Consider the following 20,312-nt stretch of genomic DNA (forward strand, 5'->3'; position numbering starts at 1 on the left):
CCCCGCTCTTCCCCTATCCACCAACCCCCCTTCCCCTCTTTCCCCCGCTCTTCCCCTATCCACCAACCCCCTTCCCCTCTTTCTCCCGCTCTTCCCCTATCCACCAACCCCCTTCCCCTCTTTCCCCGCTCTTCCCCTATCCACCAACTCCCCTTCCTCCCTATTTGCTCTGAGGCAGCACTTGGGGTCTGCAGCTAGGGGGTTTGTCCTCTGATTAGAAAGTGCATGCAGGAATTGGGTATTTGGTTGACGAATGCAACAATACGCAACGTTACAGATTTGTTCCAGTCATTGACCGCAACTCTAAGAACACTGCTTTTGCCTATTCCATCCAGGTAATAGAGGAATCCAAGATAAATGACTAGAATACAATTCTCTATGGAGAAAGACATTTCCCTAGTCAAAGGATCCTAGATGCTAGTTATAATCTATGTAAATACAAATCATCATATCATTCACATAACACAGTGTGCATTCAATATTCATATCAGGTATAAATATCTGTAATCCCAGTGCATGAATATATCAAATATATGAAACATCTGGAATCAGTCGAAACAAGCAGACAAACATTTGTTTGGCGACAACAACAAAAAACATGTCTCTCTTGTTGTTAGTATCAGTTTGGGAAGTGAGTGAAAAGTGACATGAAACGTGATTGGGATTTGATAGGAGTGAGGGGTGTGTGATGGCCACATGTAGCCTAGCGGTTAAGAGCGTTTGGGCAAGTAACCCAAAGGTCACTGGTTCGAATCCCCTGTTAATTCGTTCAGAATTCTGACGCAGTTGTCAAGTCAACACATCTGTCATTGCTGCTGTGAACCCCATCACAAGAGCGATGCCAAAGAAAGGATGTATAAAACATTTGACATCATTGATGCAACTTCAATGTTGTTTGAGCTGCATTGTGTATCACTAAATTAGCTTGAGATGATTTTACCGCATCCAAGTTGCTTGACATAGGCGTTTCAAAGAGCTGTCAGTCAAGGTGAGCTCATGAATAATAAACTCCCCGCCCACAAAGCCTGTCTTTTCAAACTTCCTGAGATAAACATACTTTTTCACACATTTTGAGCATTTCTATCCAAAACAAATATTATGGGTGATATTTTAGTCACTCAAAAGGCTATTTTACATGGGAATCAGAATGACAGTTCGGGACCTTGAAGTGTGTATGAGGGAATTTGTATCTAGTTGCTGACACTGCTATAGCTTCTACCTGCAGCAGAGCTTGGTGCAGCCATAGCGCCATACACCCCCATCACACTCGTTCGTGCACACCTGTCCCCAGCCAATTTATATCCCAATAATGACCCACTAATAAAGACAACAAGAGCATTTTAATAACACTTGCTGGTTGTGTATGGCCACCATCATCAATCAAAATATTTCCCCAAACCCTCACTCTCTCTCTCTCTACACCTCCAACCTTACACATTTTTCTTATTTTCTGCATCTCCTACACACTTTCTATTAGTCGCTCTCTTCTTTACTGCTATCTAGCTACCTCAACACTTCCTATCAGTCTCTCTCCTCCACTCTCTTCCTTCCTTCTTTACTGTTAACTAGCTACCTCAACAATTCCTATCAGTCTCTCTCCTCTACTCTCCCTTCCTTCTTTACTGCTATCCAGCTACCTCAACACTTCCTATCAGTCTCTCTCCTCTACTCTCCCTTCCTTCTTTACTGCTATCCAGCTACCTCAACACTTCCTATCAGTCTCTCTCCTCCACTCTCTTCCTTCCTTCTTTACTGCTATCCAGCTTGTCCTTTGACCTCCGTCCACATTCTCTCTCTCGCTCTGTGCTTCCTTTCTTGCTGGCTCAAGCATCTCTTTAGAGCTGTGATGGGGTGTAGTAACAAAGGGAAAGTGCACCCCAGATTATTCAGTGCTATTTAATGTCTTCTTAAGAAGAGATAATGGAGGCAATAAGAGAGGAAAACAGGCGATCGCTCACTCAAGAGGCTTTCAGCAAAAACACTCTCCCCCAACTAATGCTTTTAGCAACTGATGGTGGAAAAACACACAAAAGGATTTTGCAGACAGTTTTCAGCATGAATCTAATGAATGGACAGACAGATAATATTTAATAGAAAAGGCCAACAGAGAGAGAGTGTGTGTGTGTGTGTGTGTGTGTCTTACCACATGGCGTGCATGTATGTAGGTGGCAGGCGCGGACTGCTGACAGGGGTGCAGTTGTATGACCTCATTATCCTCTCGGCCAACAGGAAGTTGCGGAATAAACTGGCCACCAACAGGTCCTGACGAAAGAGCTTCTGGAACAGATCTAGAGAGAGGGAGGATGAGTAAGAGGAGAGAGAAAAAAGGAAGAAAAGAACGGACATGACGGAATGGAAAGAAAGAAAGCGATAGGGGCATGGGAGCATGGTTGATGGAAAATAAGACAGCATCAAAGAAAGAGATATTCTATTGTTTTTTCTCCCTCAATCTGCCCACAATAACAGAGCAAAAACATGATTTTATAATTTATCAAATTTATTACAAATAACATTTTAATATTTACATAAGTATTCAGACCCTTTACTCAGTACTTTGTTTAATCATTTTTGGCAGTGATTACAGTCTCGAGTCTTCTTCAGTAAAATGCTAAAAGCTTTGACACACCGGTATTTGGGGAGTTTCTCCCATTCTTCTCTGCAGATCCTCTCAAGCTCTGTCACGTTGGATGGGGAAAGTTGCCGCACAGCTATTTTCAGGTCTCTCTAGAGATGTTCGATCGGGATCAAGTCCGGGCTCTGGCTGGGCCACTCAAGGACATTCAGAGACTTGTCCCAAAGCCACTCCTGCGTTGTCTTGGCTGTGTGCTTAGGGTCATTGTCCTGTTGGAAGGTGAACTTTCACCCCAGTCTGAGGTCCTGAGCGCTCTGGAGCTGGTTTTCATCTAGTATCTCGCTATACTTTGCTCCATGCATCTTTCCCTCAATCCTGACTAGTCTCCCAGACCCTGCCACTGAAAAACATCCCATCAGCATGATGGTGCCAGGTTTCCTCCAGACGTGACGCTTGGCATTCAGGCCAAAGAGTCCAATCTTGATTCTCATGGCCAGAGTCCTTTAGGTGCCTTTTGGCAAACTCCAAGCAGGCTGTCATGTGCCTTTTACTGTGGAGTGGCTTCCGTCTGGCCACTCTACCATAACGGCCTGATTGGTGGAGTGCTGCAGAGATAGTTGTCTTTCTGGAAGGTTCTCCCATCTCCACAGAGGAACTCTGGAGCTCTGTCAGAGTGACCATCGAGTTCTTGGTCACCTCCCTGACATAGGCCCTTCTCCGCCGATTACGCAAGCTCTAGGAAGAGTCTTGGTGGTTCCAAACTTCTTTCATTTAAGAATGATGAGGCCACAGTGTTCTTGGGGACCTTCAATGCTGCAGACATTTTCTGGTACCCTTCCCCAGATCTGTGCATCGACACAATCTTGTCTCGGACCTCTACGGACAATTCCTTCGAAATCATGGCTTGGTTTTGCTCTGACATGCACTATCATATGTGGCACATTATATAGAAAGGTGTGTGCCTTTCCAAATCATGTCCAATCAATTGAATTTACTACAGGTGGAATCCAATCAAGTTGTAGAAATATCAAGGATGATCAATGGAAACAGGATGCACCTGGGCTCAATTTCAAGACTCATATGAGACTCACTTATGTAAATAAGGCATGTTTTTAATTTTTAATACACTAGCAACAATTTCTAAAAACCTGTTTTCATTTTGTCATTATGGGGTATATTGTGTAGATTGATGAGATTAAGGCTGTAATGTAACAAAATGAGGAAAAGTCAAGGGATCAATGCTTACCGAATGCCCTGTAGGTGTGCATGTATTGTGCATTGAATGCACTGTATGTGTGTATGTATCTATTGTGTGTGTGTATTGAATGTGGACAGACAGGCAGAGTGCAGTAGCAGCGCCAGATAGATCAAGGCAGGGGGCGGTAGTGACATTTTCAACTCGTATTATTAATTCATGCATTCTCATTTAGTTTAATGGGGCCAGGTTTCTTCAGTGTTTATCCCCAACTAATGATAATTGGTGTGTGTGTGTGTGTGTGAGAGAGAGGGATTGAGTCTGTCTGTGCATAAGTGTTTTGATTGTGGCGTGATTGGAGTGCGCGTGTTCACGTGCTTTTGTGTGTGAGTATGTCTGTGTGAGTGTAGTTTGTGAGAGTGAGGTGCGTGGTGAGGTTGGATTAGGTGTGCCGTGCCTTCATGAAGGAGATTCACTGTGATGGAGGCTGATTAATGAATGGCAGTGCTGTATGGTTTCTGGGGCTTATCAGCACATTACCACTGTTCTCCTCTCACATCACGACTCACATGAGTGTTTGTGTGTGAGTGAGTGACTTTCTACTTGTCTGGCCAGCCCAGGTAGACACAGGGGTATGAGTGTGTGCGCATGCATATATGCTCCCAAGCTCGTGTGTGTGTGTGTGTACGTACCTCTGGGCAGCACGTTCCAGGCGATAGTGTCAGTGATAGCAGTGAAGATCCAGTTGAGCTCTCCCAGAGGGGTGCGTCTGTCATTCAGTCTCCCAGGTATCCTACACAACACCATAGGTTTGTCAGTAACATTAACATACCAGTAACTGTCAAAATAAAGGAAACCCCAACGTAATGTCTTAATGGCGTTGGGCCACTATGAGTCAGAACAGCTTCAATGCACCTTGGTATAGATTCTACAAGTCTCTGGAACTCTGTTGGAGGAATGCGACCATAGATATAAAGCAGTGTTCTATTTATATATACGGAGGCAACACGATTCTTCCGCAAGAAAATTCATTTGGTGTTTTGTTGATGGTGGTGGAAAATGCTGTCTCAGGCACCGCTCAAGAATCTCCCATAAGTGTTAAACTGGGTTGAGATTGTAACAGACTGCCATGGCATCATACATCACTTTCATGCTCATCAAACCATTCAGTGGACACTCGTGCCCTGATGAAGGGGGCATTGTCATCCTATGGAGGCATAGCCATGGTAACCAATATAATGGCCTGCCCAGCATTCTATACATCTGTAAATGTCTTAAGTCAGGAACCAAACCTGTGTGGAAGCACCTGTTTTTAATATACTTTGTATCCCTCATTTACTCAAGCGTTTCCATTATTTTGGCAGTTACCTGTATATTCCATAAAGAATACACTGAGCGCACAAACATTAAGAACACCTTCCTAATATTGTGTTGCACCCCCCCTTTGCCTTCAGAACAGCCTCAATTTGTCAGGGAATGGACTCTAAAAGGCGCCGAAAGCGTTCCACAGGGATGCTGGCCCATGTTGACTCCAATGCTTCCCACAGTTTTGTCAAGTTGGCTGGATGTTCTTGGTGGTGGACCATTCTTGATACACACAGGAAACTGTTGTGTGAAAAACCCAGCAGCGATGCAGTTCTTGACAAAGCACCTACAACCATACCCCATTCAAAGGCACTGAAATATTTTGTCTTGCCCATTCACCCTCTGAATGGCACACATACACAATCCATGTCTCAATTGTTTCAAGGCTTAAAAATCCTTCTTTAACCTGTCTCCTCCCCTTCATCCACACTGATTGAAGTGGATTTAACAAGTGACATCAGTAAGGGATCATAGCTTTCACCTGGTCAGTTTTTTCCCACACCTATTCCAAACTTAACCCACCAAGTCAATGTGCTGTAGGACATTGGTACCCACCCAGGTGATAATGCGACTCTCTCCTCACTAAATTAATGACAAATGGATGAATGGGCAAAAACTGTGCACCTTAATTCAGAATTAAATTCATATTAGGCCTAACTGACTGATGAGGGTGAAGAGGTTGATTTAATTTAGAAAGACAATAGTGTAATGATGAGTTGGTGTTATGCCTATTTATCAGCAGCAAGTCACCGTCGGGGCTGATACCGTTCTCTTTTAAGTTTTACTTTGTGAACAGAAGCTGTTATGGAACTGTTTTATTTACTGTAAGGGAAACTAAAAACATGCTACATGGTGCAGTAGGCCTTCAGAATAATGAAAAATATATCCTTGACTCCATCTCAGTTGATGTGCGGGAAACAACAATACCAGTCAGCCTGCCCATCGAAACTACACCTAAACTATACCCAAACTAATTTCACACAGATTAAGAGTTAGACTACAGACAAGATTCAATTGACTATAATCCGATGAGTGATAATTTAAGACCTATCAGTTGGCAAACTGCACATGCAGGGAAAGGAGCATCACTTTATCATATCCTCCTTCAGAGTCACATGCAAGTAAAACATTTACATTTGTAAATAGTATCAGAAAGAGCATATTCTGCAGTTTCTATTACACATACCTTTGTCAAAAAACTCTCATATAATTCAAGAGGTGCAGCTCTATTTCCAAATGTCACTTTTTCCAAGAACATCTCTGCTGTCCATGAATTCAGCACATGATCACTTACGCGGCAGCATTGCTATGCCTACTACGTAAAAACGAGTAACATAATACAATTAAAATATGCTATTCTGTCATCAATGGATGAATAGGCAATAGAAACTGATAATGGTGCATGTGACTTAAAACCTCTTTGGGCTGCAATCCCATTAACGGGATGATATGACAACAGCCAGTGAAAGTGCAGGGCGCCAAATTCAAAACAACAAATCTCATAATTAAAATTCCTCAAACATACATGTATCTTATACAGTTTTAAAGGTAGTCTTGTTGTTAATCCCACCACAGTGTCCGAATTCAAATATGCTTTTCAGCGAAAGCACCAAACGATTATGTTAGGTCACCACCAAACCACAATACAAACAGCCATTTTTCCAGCCAAAGAGAGGAGTCGCAGAAAGCACAAATAGAGATTAAATGAATTAATCTTCATCAGATGACACTCATAGGACTTCATGTTACACAATACATGTATGTTTTCTTTGATAAAGTTCATATTTATATATTTTTTAAAATCAGTTTACATTGGCGCATTAAATTCACTAGTTCCAAAAACATCCAGTGATTTTGCATAGCCACATCAATTCAACAGAAATACTCATCATAAAGGTAGATGATAATACAAGTTATACACATGGAATTATAGATATACCTCTCCTTAATGCAACCGCTGTGTCAGATTTCAAAAAAACTTTATGGAAAAAGCAAACCATGCAATAATCTAAGATGGCGCTCAGAACAGTAGTCAAATTAGCCGCCATGTTGGAGTCAACATAAACCATAAATTACATGCTAAATATTCCCTTACCTTTGATGATCATCAGAATGCACTCCCAGGAATCCCAGGTCCACAATAAATACTTGATTTGTTCGATAATGTCCGTTATTTATGTCCAATTAGCTACTTTTCTTAGTGCGTTTGGTACACCTATCCAAACGCTGGTGCTGGTCGACCATTTTTTCGGACACAATATCCAAAAAGTTATATTACAGGTCGAAGAAACATTTCAAACTAAGTACAGAATCAATCATTAGGATGTTTTTATCATAAATCTTCAATAAAGTTCCAACTGGAGAATTCCTTTGTGTCTTGAGGAGGAACAGAACGCAGGAAGATATCATGCGTTATGCACGTGACCTAGAACTGGCTCTCTGCCAGTAGTCTGATTCCCACAACACAGTAGAAGCCTCATTCAAATTTCTATAGACGGTTGACATCTAGTGGAACTATATTGTAATTTTGATGAAGAATTGTGGGCGGTCTATTTTATTATGAGAGGCTGGAAATGGTATATAATTTCCCCTCTGTGACAGTCAAATTAGACACCGAGTACAACATACAGTGTGTAGTTCAATGGCAAGACGAACCAAAAGAATGGACACACTAACAGTATTGCAAATGCTGCAGAATTTAGATGAGTTCGAGTTGGATGGAGGATCATATATTGAGCTTGAACTCAACATTGCTGATGAAGAGTCTTCATCTGATTCAGATGTTGACTTCCGCCTCTGATGCCTGAGCTTCGCCACAGAAAAAACTCAGAGCCAACAGACGGCGAGGCAGGAGTCTGGGAGGGACGGCACGGCGAGGCAGGAGTCTGGGAGGGACGGCACGGGGACGGCACGGCGAGGCAGGAGTCTGGGAGGGACGGCACGGCGAGGCAGGAGTCTGGGAGGGACGGCACGGCGAGGCAGGAGTCTGGGAGGGACGGCACGGCGAGGCAGGAGTCTGGGAGGGACGGCACGGCGAGGCAGGAGTCTGGGAGGGACGGCACGGCGAGGCAGGAGTCTGGGAGGGACGGCACGGCACGAGTCTGGGAGGGACGGCACGGCAGGAGTCTGGGAGGGACGGCACGGCAGGAGTCTGGGAGGGACGGCACGGCAGGAGTCTGGGAGGGACGGCACGGTTTGGGTAGAAAAGAGGGAGGAGTTTGTGTGACATGCAGATGTTGAAGCACATCAGAGATGGTACTGTTGCTCATGTGCATAGAAAAGGAAACAGTAGGTGGAACATGTCTTTGGATGAACTCTAAGCATTTATTGAACTCGTGTACGTCCGCGGGGCGTACGGCGGAAAGAGCATGACGTGGAGTCATTTTGGTCTGATCGGTATGGGGCGGACATTTTCAAATTGATTACACTGGGCTGGCTGCCGCAAACTGATTACACTGGGTTGGATGGTGTCCAACTCTGAGGTGATACTGCGGCAGGTGCATATGAAGCAAGGCCCATGAAAACTGTGTGCAGTGCAACCGATTTGTTTGTGGGGCTTGCTCATACAAAGCCCCGAAGCTGTGCGCTGACTGTGGACCCCCCAAAAAAGAAGAGGAAATTGATTAATGTGTAAAGACACTCGCATAAGGGAACAATACAGTGTCCGATATAAAACAGTAATTTGTTGATTGTATCTTGTCATGAATATATATTTACGCAATTCACCCTTTACAATTGCTGATGCACTGGTGACTGTTTAGGAATACAGCAAATGTTATTCTATTTTTACTTGCTGTCAGAAGTTGTAACTGGACTTAATTACTATAACTCTACAAATTAAGTTGATCAAATGGATTATACTGAATATTTCTTCACGCAATTAATCATTTACAATAGTTTATGCACTATTTATCAAGCATGTTTGCGCACCTTACAGGTTGATATGCATCTGATGCATATGCTAAAGAGTATGCCCGGCAACGTTCTTTAGCGGGTACTGATAGGCTGAAAGGCCAGGCGGTTCTACCAATACAAACTTTGCCAGTAATCTAGATTAGGATCCATCTTCCCCTTGTGCCCTAAACAATAGCCTACACTAGTTAGTTCCCTGGTGGCACTAGTTGGTCAGATAGGACTTCCTGTTGATGTCAAATAAGGAGTTTCCTTTTGCCCAGTCATCTGTCATGGCCTTGGCCTGGGGGTAGGTTCATGACAGTCATAAATACCTCTTTCCCCCTTTTTCCTCTCTCTACCCTACTGATGTTACATTTGCAAAACCCTTGGTTAACATAGAGATTCTGGGAATATCAGAAGGTGGGGGGAAATTAACTATATTCTGGCAATCCGACCAATTGAACATATGCGGTGGTACTTAATGAATATGATGTCAGTTCGGTTGTCATCTGAGACATTCTCAATGATAAAATGGCAAACTCTACAGTGGAAAGTCTACACATCAGAGTTATCGGATTCACATGGAATTGTTCAATTTAAATGTTTGAATATGAAATTATTGGTGATGGGATGTGTGTGATGGAATGTGATTTTAGCTTCTAAAATGTGAGATTTGGGTTTTCATAAGGTAGGGCTCTGCTCAATCAGTGGCCCGCCCGTGTGAAGGGACATGGGCTATAAAACATTTCAAACACGCCCTCCTCTCCCTTCCTATATAAAGCCTTGACGACAATATAACCTCCGGTTCCGAGGATGTGAGGACGACGGTCGGATGTCAGAATGGTTCAGATAATAACTACAGAACAAGGTCAACATCAGCGTGAGCTTTGGTTGCGAATCGTATGAACTTTGAACTCTTATTCACCACAGAAGTGATGCCTCCTAGCCGTTGAGTTTGCAACAAGCCGCTGCAAACGAGGGTTAGGAAGGAACAGACAGAGTATCCCGTCTATCACACAACGACGTTACTACAACGTATCCAATTGACCACCAGAGACATTCTTCAAAGGACAAATGACTCGGTTTGGCAACACAGGCTTCCATCTACCACCAACCTACCGAAGCGCAGCTCAGAGTAAATATTTATTGCATTTTCCTTTTCCAAATGGGCGGTAATTTAGAATGCATAAGATACTGTATTTACAATAGCACAGCTTCGCCCTTTGTTACCCAGTCTTCCTGCTATTTCACTCAAACCCAGCCCTTTTCTTTTGTGTAACCAGCTGTCATATCTGTTCCGCCCGCTAGGGACGTTTAGCTATGACGTCATTTGTAATCAAGTTATGATTTAATTATGTGTATGTGTAATTCTGTGTGATTAGTTAGGTATTTAGTAAATAAATAATTAAACCCAATTTTGTATTGCTGATTCAACTTGTTAGCCAGGGTTTGTGCAGATAACCAAGAATTTACAACTTTCAGATGAGACTGAATTAAGATGAAGATTAATATTGACTGCTATTGATGTAAAATATTACTAGGTCTTTAAGAGTTTATTCGGAAGATAACTGCTCTATCAATATTATTTCGTGGTGCCCCGACTCTCTAGTTAATTACATTTACATGATTAGCTCAATCAGGTAATATTAATTACGGAGAAATTATTTTATAGAATAGCATGTCATATCACTTAATCCGGCATAGCCAAAGACACGATACATCACAATGTCATCTATTCTTATTTCAATAAATCAATTACAATTGTATTTATTACAGATTTTGTTGTTGATGTTTTCATCTGGTCTCTAGGCTGTCAGAAAAGTGGTGTCCCCAGAATGTGGTGCCAGAACAGGTGTCCCCAGTAGGTAGCATGTGTGTGGCCTAGTCTGTGGGGCGACAGGCAGCCTAGCAGTTAAGAGTGTTGGGCAAGTAAAGGTTGCTGGTTCGAATCCCTGAGGCAACTACGTGGAATAATTGGTCACATTTGCCCTTGAGCAAGGCACCTTAACCCTAATCGCTCCTGTAAGTCACTCTGGATAAGAGCATCTGCTAAAGTAACTAAATGTAAAACAATGTACAGTATGTGTGCGCGCGCATGTGGTGTGTGTGTGGTCGAATGATGACTCCTGAAAGCCCCAGTGTGTGTAGTGTAGATCAATAGAGGCCTGGCTGTGTTGATGGTGATGTGTTGACCAGGCCACCCCCCCAATGATGCTTTATGACCCCCTCAGTGGGGGAGAGAAGTACAAGGAGGAACGGGGACAAAATGGCTTCCCCCATCTCCCTAGGTATATCCTGAGACACATGGAGAAAGCACACACACATACTAAAGAAAGCTCACACACACACAGTGCCCAGAGAGGACGCTGAGGGGCTGCACTGAACCAACAAGGCATCGCTCATGTGAAAGAGCAGCGTGTCACAACATCAAAGAGACACCATTTCTCTTTCCCATTCAGACCTGCTAAACCCCACCCACCGCTCCCATTCATCTGGCCTAACACACATGAGCAGTCAGTACAGACAACACATGCTCACTCAGCTAAATGTATTAGAATGGAGGAAAAACATTACAACCTATAACATCCTATTACTGTTTAGATGAAAGGCTGGTGGCTTTGTGGAGTAAAATCACTGAGTACTGGGTGTTCCGGTCAACAATGATTGGCAACACCATGAAGCACCAAAGAGGAAACATTTATCATTCCGGACAGGACAACCTGTGTCCCAGAAAAGTGGCGAGGTAAATTGGTTTCCCTCTTTGTTCAAGGATTAAGAGCGGATACAGAGGTAATGGAAGGATGGATGGATATCCTGGTCAAAGTATAATATCCCTGGCCAACCCTAATTGTTACCCGTCACACAAGTGTTTCCCATTTATTGATGGATTCGTTTTCATGTATTTATTTCCCAGAAGGTAGAGTGCGCCAGTGTCACTGCTGAGTTTCCAAGTCTCTCAGGTGACTATGTCACATGAAATAATGACCCATAAGCCAAGTGACGAGGCATGATGAGCACAGCCCTTCCCAACTCAGAGACCACTGCACCCCTCCAGGGGGTCTGGAAGACACCGTTTCAATAGGCTGCGGGATTAGAATTGGAATCCAAGCTCAAAGCTCATGTTATTATCCCATGTTATTCCCATGCAGTAGGAAAACAGTTCAGGGGAGATGAAAAGAAAAAAGACCTGTGTTTCTTGATAAGAAAGGATCATCCTTGTTCAGGAGGCAGGGCTTGGCGGTTGTAGGAGTGAAGTCAAAAGAGAAAATAAACAACATCCATTATATTGCATCTGAGTGAAGTAGAGTATTAGTCATGATAACTGACATGGTTTAGAATCGTGACTCGAAATCTCTTATCTAAGATCCTTTTGCAATACGTGTGCGTGCGTGTAGGAGGTAGAGAAGAAGTAAATCATGTAATTACTGGTTGGTCCAAGTTCTTTGCAGTGACTTAGTCTTATGTAATGGGGGTCGGCTGTTGATATGTAACACCTTGGCCCTCTGAGCAGAAAGTGTGTGTGTCTCTCCATTATGGCCGGTTAACACTGAACACACGGAGGGAGTCATGGCCATGTGCTGACTGAGTCACAAACTCAGCTGGGAGGTAAATGTCACCATCTCCTGGGGCCGAGCGCTGAAACACACACTGACACAGCTCAGCCTTCCGGAAGCTAACGCTTCAGCACCACTCCTTATTGTAGCTGTCTAAAACCCCGGTCCTGGAGAACCACACAGGGTGTGTGTTCAGGGTTTTGGTCCAACTCAGCACTAATACACCTGGGGCCTGTTCAGGAGGTTGCAACATTATAGCATTCAGATATAATTTTTAAAAAACAGTAACCAGTAACCATTTTAGAGACAGCCACCAAAACTAGCTGTGTTTAAAGTTCCAGACAGAGGTAAATGAGAAGGTCCTATAAATGAGTGTTGTGACAAGGTATGAACTCTGCTATGGACAGGTTCTTATGAGACCCAACAGAACTGGCCTGTCAGTCCGGTCTAAAAACCTTCTGTCACACTGAAAGGGGTATTTCTGCCATTGCAGCACATTGGAAACCACACACGTGAAGGTGTTGGGTGATTCTGTAGGAACGGCTACACTACATGATGAATTAGCGCTTCTGTTGCTGCACTGATCTCCAGTACTTAGCGGGTGAAGTCCAACTGTGAGGTGATTTTGAACTAGTTAAGGGCGCTGTACTGCAGCCCCAGTACAGCTCTGAAAAACCAGAGCTTTGAGTGGTGTACAGAGCTTTGGTCTGCATCTGGGTCAGATCTGAACGTCGTCACTTAAACACACTCCGAAGGGAAGCCTTTCCCAGCACAAACTTTGTTGTTTTTTTTGTTGCTGAATTTTAGCCCTTTTTCTCCCCAATTTCGTGGTATCCAATTGTTAGTAGCTACTATCTTGTCTCATCGCTACAACAGACGAAGGTTGAAAGTCATGCTTCCTCCGATACACAACCCAACCAAGCCGCACTGCTTCTTAACACAGCGCGTATCGAACCCAACCAATGTGTCGGAGGAAACACCGTGCACCTGGCAACCTTGGTTAGCGTGCACTGCGCCCGGCCCGCCACAGGAGTCGCTGGTGCGCGATGAGACAAGGATATCCCTACCGGCTAGGCCCTCCCTAACCCGGACGACGCTAGGCCAATTGTGCGTCGCCCCACGGACCTCCCGGTCGCGGCCGGTTACGACAGAGCCTGAGAGTCTCTGGTGGCACAGCTGGAGGCTGCAGTACAGCGCCCTTAACCACTGCGCCACCCGGGAGGCCCTACCCAGCACGAACTTTGACCCAAACTGATTACACTGGGTCGGCTGGTGTCCAACTCTCGAGGCGATACCGAACGAGTCCACTGCGGAATACACTCTACACATTCAGTTGAGACGAAGACTCCCAAAAACATCCTCTCACTTGCAAAGCTCTCAAACGCAAACTGCATTTTGATTTATTTTGGGTCTGTATCAAGTCGGAATGCCGTCACTTTAAAACACTAGGAAGGTAGCTCCGTTTCCAGAGGGGAGCCTTTTCCCAGCACGACCTCAACCTCTGACGCAAACCCACGATAAGACTGACGCCCGTATGAGCCTCCTGACGTGCCTTTACATGTCTTCTCGCCGCAGCCCTCACTCCAGTGAGAGATGTAAGGAGGGAGGGAGATGTGCCAAAGCTGTCAAAACCGGCCCGTGATGTACTGATATGGCAGAAGGAGAATATGTATGTATGCGCGCGTGTGTGTGTGTGTGTGTGTGTGTGTGTGAGTGTGAGAGATCTCGCTCTGATTGTTAGTTGAAAGGTTCTCTCTTCCACCTGGTTATTTCTCAAGCAGTTTTTATCCTCCACAGAGGCATCTCCAAACGTCAGAGAGAGAGAGATGAAGAGAAGAGAACGCTAGAGACGGTGGGAAGAGAGCTAGACATGATGCCAAAGGGAGAGAGAGAGATAGATAGTGAGCATGAGAGAAGAACCTTATCCACCTGAAGAGAGAGACACTTCTTGTATCCTCTCCTTTGGAACAGGGGATTGTTTGAAAGAGGAATAGGCTGCGGTTCGGCAGAGGTACCTGAGCAGTTATGGGGCACAGGGGAGGCAACTCTGGGGTTTGGATCCAATCCTAAACCCACTTCCAGTCTTGGAGAGGGGCAGAGTAGGCAGAGATAGGAGTGAGACGTGACTATCAGGAGAGGGGTAGAGTAGGCAGAGAGAGGAATGAAACGTGACTATCTGGGAGGTGTAGAGTAGGCAGAGAGAGGAGTGAAACGTGACTATCTGGAGAGGGGCAGAGTAGAGAGGAGTGACTATCTGGAGAGGGGTAGAGTAGGCAGAGAGAGGAGTGAAACGTGACTATCTGGGAGGTGTAGAGTAGGCAGAGAGAGGAGTGAAACGTGACTATGTGGGGGGTGTAGAGTAGGCAGAGAGGAGAGTGAAACGTGACTATCTGCGTCACACTGGAAAGAGTTCTAGATGAACTTTGAGCCCCGACGTGCACAAACTCACGTGCACAGACACACGTTCAGTGAGTGTGCACCATGACACCCTCAGCCTCTACTAGCCCTAAGCCAAACACACTAATTAACCTCTAGAGGACTAGACTCGTGTGTGTGTGTGTGTGTGTGTGTGTGTGTGTGTGTGTGTGTGTGTGTGTGTGTGTGTGCGCACCATTTTGGCCTGGTTAACACTGAGGGAATCATGGCCATGTGCTGACTGAGTCACAATTAGCTGGAGGCAAAGTCATGTGTGCGTTTACACGTCAGCATGTGTGTTTGGAGGGAAAGCGAGAACGTCTGAGTCAGACAAAGACTAGGCAAGAGGGCCAAATCTAAAGTATAGAAAAGTTTGTATCCGTCTTGTTTTCCTGCTGTTTGAGCGTGTGAACATAGTCTCTCTGTCTTGTTTTTCTGTTATGTGAGTGTGTCAATGTAGTCTGTCTGTCTGTCTTCCTGTTATGTGAGCGCATGAACGTAGTCAGTCTTGTTTTCCTGTTGTGTGAGTGTGTGAACGTAGTCTCCGTCTTGTTTTCCTGTTATGTGAGCGTGTGAACGTAGTCTCTGTCTTGTTTTCCTGTTATGTGAGTGTGTCAATGTAGTCTGTCTGTGTCTGTCTGTCTTCCTGTTATGTGAGCGTGTGAACGTAGTCTCTCTGTCTTGTTTTTCTGTTATGTGAGCGTGTGAACGTAGTCTCTCTGTCTTGTTTTTCTGTTATGTGAGCGTGTGAACGTAGTCTCTCTGTCTTGTTTTTCTGTTATGTGAGCGTGTGAACGTAGTCTCTCTGTCTTGTTTTTCTGTTATGTGAGCGTGTGAACGTAGTCTCTCTGTCTTGTTTTTCTGTTATGTGAGCGTGTGAACGTAGTCTCTCTGTCGTGTTTTTCTGTTATGTGAGCGTGTGAACGTAGTCTCTCTGTCTTGTTTTTCTGTTATGTGAGCGTGTGAACGTAGTCTCTCTGTCTTGTTTTTCTGTTATGTGAGCGTGTGAACGTAGTCTCTCTGTCTTGTTTTTCTGTTATGTGAGCGTGTGAACGTAGTCTCTCTGTCTTGTTTTTCTGTTATGTGAGCGTGTGAACGTAGTCTCTCTGTCTTGTTTTTCTGTTATGTGAGCGTGTGAACGTAGTCTCTCTGTCTTGTTTTTCTGTTATGTGAGCGTGTGAACGTAGTCTCTCTGTCTTGTTTTCTGTTATGTGAGCGTGTGAACGTAGTCTCTCTGTCTTGTTTTTCTGTTATGTGAGCGTGTGAACGTAGTCTCTCTGTCGTGTTTTTCTGTTATGTGAGCGTGTGAACGTAGTCTCTCTGTCGTGTTTTTCTGTTATGTGAGCGTGTGAACGTAGTCTGTTGTTTTTCTGTTATGTGAGCGTGTGAACGTAGTCTCTTGGTCTTGTTTTTCTGTTATGTGAGCATGTGAACATAGTCTCTCTGTCTTGTTTAGTCTCTCTGTCTTATTTTTCTGTTATGCGAGCGTGTGAACGTAGTCTCGGTCTTATTTTTCTGTTATGCGAGCGTGTGAACGTAGTTTCTCTGTCTTGTTTTCCTGTTGTGAGCGTGTGAACGTAGTCTCCGTCTTGTTTTTCTGTTATGTGAGCGTGTGAAAGTAGTCTGTTGTTTTTCTGTTATGTGAGCGTGTGAAAGTAGTCTGTTGTTTTTCTGTTATGTGAGCGTGTGAACGTAGTCTCTCTGTCTTGTTTTTCTGTTATGTGAGCGTGTGAACAGTCTCTCTGTCTTGTTTTTCTGTTATGTGAGCGTGTGAACGTAGTCTCTCTGTCTTGTTTTTCTGTTATGTGAGCGTGTGAACGTAGTCTCTCGGTCTTGTTTTTCTGTTATGTGAGCGTGTGAACGTAGTCTCTCGGTCTTGTTTTCCTGTTATGTGAGCGTGTGAACGTAGTCTGTTGTTTTCCTGTTGTGAGCGTGTGAACGTAGTCTCTCTGTCTTGTTTTCCTGTTATGTGAGCGTGTGAACGTAGTCTGTTGTTTTCCTGTTATGTGAGCGTGTGAAAGTAGTCTGTTGTTTTCCTGTTATGTGAGCGTGTGAACGTAGTCTGTTGTTTTCCTGTTATGTGAGCGTGTGAACGTAGTCTCTCTGTCTTGTTTTCCTGTTATGTGAGCGTGTGAACGTAGTCTGTTGTTTTCCTGTTATGTGAGCGTGTGAACGTAGTCTCTCTGTGTAGTTGGGGTAGAGAGAGCTCTAGGTGCTGTAAGCTGCCTTGTGTTCTCAAAACGAGTGGAATTGAATCTGTACGTCCTTTTATCTGGCATATTTGTATCACTCACAACAAGAACATACTCAAATCCATCCATAAAAAAACAACAGATCTTTACAAAAGAAAAAGTAGGGCTTTAAATTGGTCCAAACTACACTACTCGCTGAAAGAACAAAAGAAAAGCAATATAAAGTAAAGAAAGCAGAAATGAAAGCGGGAGAGTTACCACAGCAGTACTTACTTCTCAATGAGGTCCAACGTCACTCCTGGCACCAGCTTGGCACTTTTCTGCATGCAAAACCTGGGGGCACAAACAGAGATCCAGACCAATCAGGGCAGCAAGAAAGCAAACAAAAGTGCTATAAAAATGTTTCATCTGTAAAACGCTGAACGTTTCCAGACAGTATGTGTGGAAGCACAGCAGTGTCAACCACAAAGAAATATGTTTGTTTTCACAGTGAATTTTGTTTTTGCTGTCACAGAAACAATAAGTAACTTTCAATTACATTGCATAAGGTGAGGGTCAGGTCACAAAGGGATACACGCAGGGTACATCCAGGTCTATTTGGACCGCACTGTGACTCCCACAGTGAAGAGGGTATTATCGTGCTTGGACAGGCCCGGCTGGTAGCAGGTCCAGTGCGTTCCCAGCAGGGTGATGTTTAAAGGTAGAGGAGAGGCAAGGCACGATATAGCACTGCTGAGGCAGCAAATATAGCAGCTGGTTTGAGATCTCAGATAGGGCTTAGTCATTATTATCAAGGGGAACACAGGTGTGGGGATTGTGTGTGTGTGGGGGGGTGTGTGTGTGTATTCTGTGAGCGTGCACTCGGGCGCGCATGCGTTACACAAATCCAATGCTTGAATTAGGCAGAACCTCACCACCAGCTGTCCAGCACACGTGTTCTCATCTGGACATTCAAGCATGTACCCAGACAAAGTCCAAACTAACACAGTGTAATAACTCCCCACAACAAACCTCAGGTGGCCATTACATTCAGATCTCCCTCTGTGTTTGTTGTGGTAATGAACTTTTAGGACAGATGTCAAAGTGGCACACGAGAGTCTTCTCAAACAGGACATGGAACATGAATAGAGACAAGGCCATGTAGACAGAACGAGAGATAGAGAAGCAGGAGGAGACATTGATCCACAGCCAAAACAAACAGAGAAGAGATGGAGAAGGGTGTCAGAGGACATACTGTACTAGAGAGAGAAGTGGAGCAGAGAGAACTTGTGGAGTGGTACTGGGGATCCATGTGACTGTCTGTGCCTAAGTGCTTGGGAGAGAGAGAGAGAACGAGAGAGAGTGAGGAATGTGTGTGGGGTCTTGTGTGCGCGACGGCTACCTCTCGGTGGGAGCACAAACTTGGTCGTAGAGGGAGGAGCGGAGCTTCTCTGTTGGTCCCCTTGGAGCCGACTGTCTGCTACAGCTCATTACATCCCCCAATGAGTCCTCCCCAGACTCCCTCTGTCTCCATCTTTCCCTCTATGCGGCTCTCTCCTTCAATTTCAATTCTCTTGCTCCCTCTCCCCTATCATTCTGAATGTGCATGTCTCCCAACTCCCTCAGTCTGCCCTCCACTCCCACTCTCCATTTGACACGTTTCCCAACACCAAGTCCTCATCGTGTACCAAGTTTCCAATTCTCTATATCCCCCTATTTTTTGGCTCTCCTTCACCGTCTGCTTCCCTTCTCCTGTCCTTTTCTCCTTCTATCCTCTAATTCCTTCCTCTCTTCCGTCTCCCCGCTCCATCCTTCCGTCTCTCCGCTCCATCCTTTCCCTCTTCCGTCTCTCCGCTCCATCCTTTCCCTCTTCCGTCTCTCCGCTCCATCCTTCCGTCTCTCCGCTCCATCCTTTCCCTCTTCCGTCTCTCCGCTCCATCCTTTCCCTCTTCCGTCTCTCCGCTCCATCCTTTCCCTCTTCCGTCTCTCCGCTCCATCCTTTCCCTCTTCCGTCTCTCCGCTCCATCCTTTCCCTCTTCCGTCTCTCCGCGCCATCCTTTCCCTCTTCCGTCTCTCCGCGCCATCCTTTCCCTCTTCCGTCTCTCCGCGCCATCCTTTCCCTCTTCCGTCTCTCCCTCCATCCTTTCCCTCTTCCGTCTCTCCGCTCCATCCTTTCCCTCTTCCGTCTCTCCGCTCCATCCTTTCCCTCTTCCGTCTCTCCGCTCCATCCTTTCCTCTTCCTTCCGCTCCATCCTTTCCCTCTTCCGTCTCTCCGCTCCATCCTTTCCCTCTTCCGTCTCTCCGCTCCATCCTTTCCCTCTTCCGTCTCTCCGCTCCATCCTTTCCCTCTTCCGTCTCTCCGCTCCATCCTTTCCCTCTTCCGTCTCTCCGCTCCGTCTCTCCGCTCCATCCTTTCCCTCTTCCGTCTCTCCGCTCCATCCTTTCCCTCTTCAGTCTCTCCGCTCCATCCTTTCCCTCTTCCGTCTCTCCGCTCCATCCTTTCCCTCTTCCGTCTCTCCGCTCCATCCTCTTCCGTCTCTCCGCTCCATCCTTTCCCTCTTCAGTCTCTCCGCTCCATCCTTTCCCTCTTCCGTCTCTCCGCTCCATCCTTTCCCTCTTCCGTCTCTCCGCTCCATCCTTTCCCTCTTCAGTCTCTCCGCGCCATCCTTTCCCTCTTCCGTCTCTCCGCTCCATCCTTTCCCTCTTCCGTCTCTCCGCTCCATCCTTTCCCTCTTCCGTCTCTCCGCTCCATCCTTTCCCTCTTCCGTCTCTCCACTCCATCCTTTCTCTTCAGTCTCTCCGCTCCATCCTTTCTCTTCCGTCTCTCCGCTCCATCCTTTCCCTTCCGTCTCTCCGCTCCATCTTCCGTCTCCCCGCTCCATCCTTTCTTCTGTCTCCCAACTCCATCCTTTCTCTCAGTCTTCCCGCTCCATCCTTTCCCTTGCTCTCCCTCATCGATACACTGACATTAGCAGCAATAATTAACAAAACACTAATTAGCTGACTGTTGGCTCCTTGCTATTGCTGTATAATATACTGCTAAAATAAAGGAAACCCCAACATAAAGTGTCTTAATAGGGCGTTGGGCCACCACGAGTCAGAACAGCTTCAATGCACCATGGCATAGATTCTACATGTTTCTGCAA

The 20,312-nt window shown here is 45.3% G+C and overlaps 1 protein-coding gene across 1 annotated transcript in view; it reads right to left on the minus strand.

The window, feature by feature from the left end:
• LOC115142582 (regulatory-associated protein of mTOR) overlaps positions 1–20,312 on the minus strand; it is a 172,780-nt gene that overhangs the window by 54,714 nt on the left and 97,754 nt on the right. Inside the window, 3 exon segments of the mRNA XM_029682143.2 lie at positions 2,144–2,288; positions 4,460–4,560; positions 17,461–17,520. Of these exon segments, the coding sequence (XP_029538003.2) occupies positions 2,144–2,288; positions 4,460–4,560; positions 17,461–17,520 (306 nt within the window).

The sequence above is a fragment of the Oncorhynchus nerka genome, linkage group LG15 (assembly GCF_034236695.1).
Source record: "Oncorhynchus nerka isolate Pitt River linkage group LG15, Oner_Uvic_2.0, whole genome shotgun sequence".
Lineage (NCBI taxonomy): Eukaryota > Metazoa > Chordata > Actinopteri > Salmoniformes > Salmonidae > Oncorhynchus > Oncorhynchus nerka.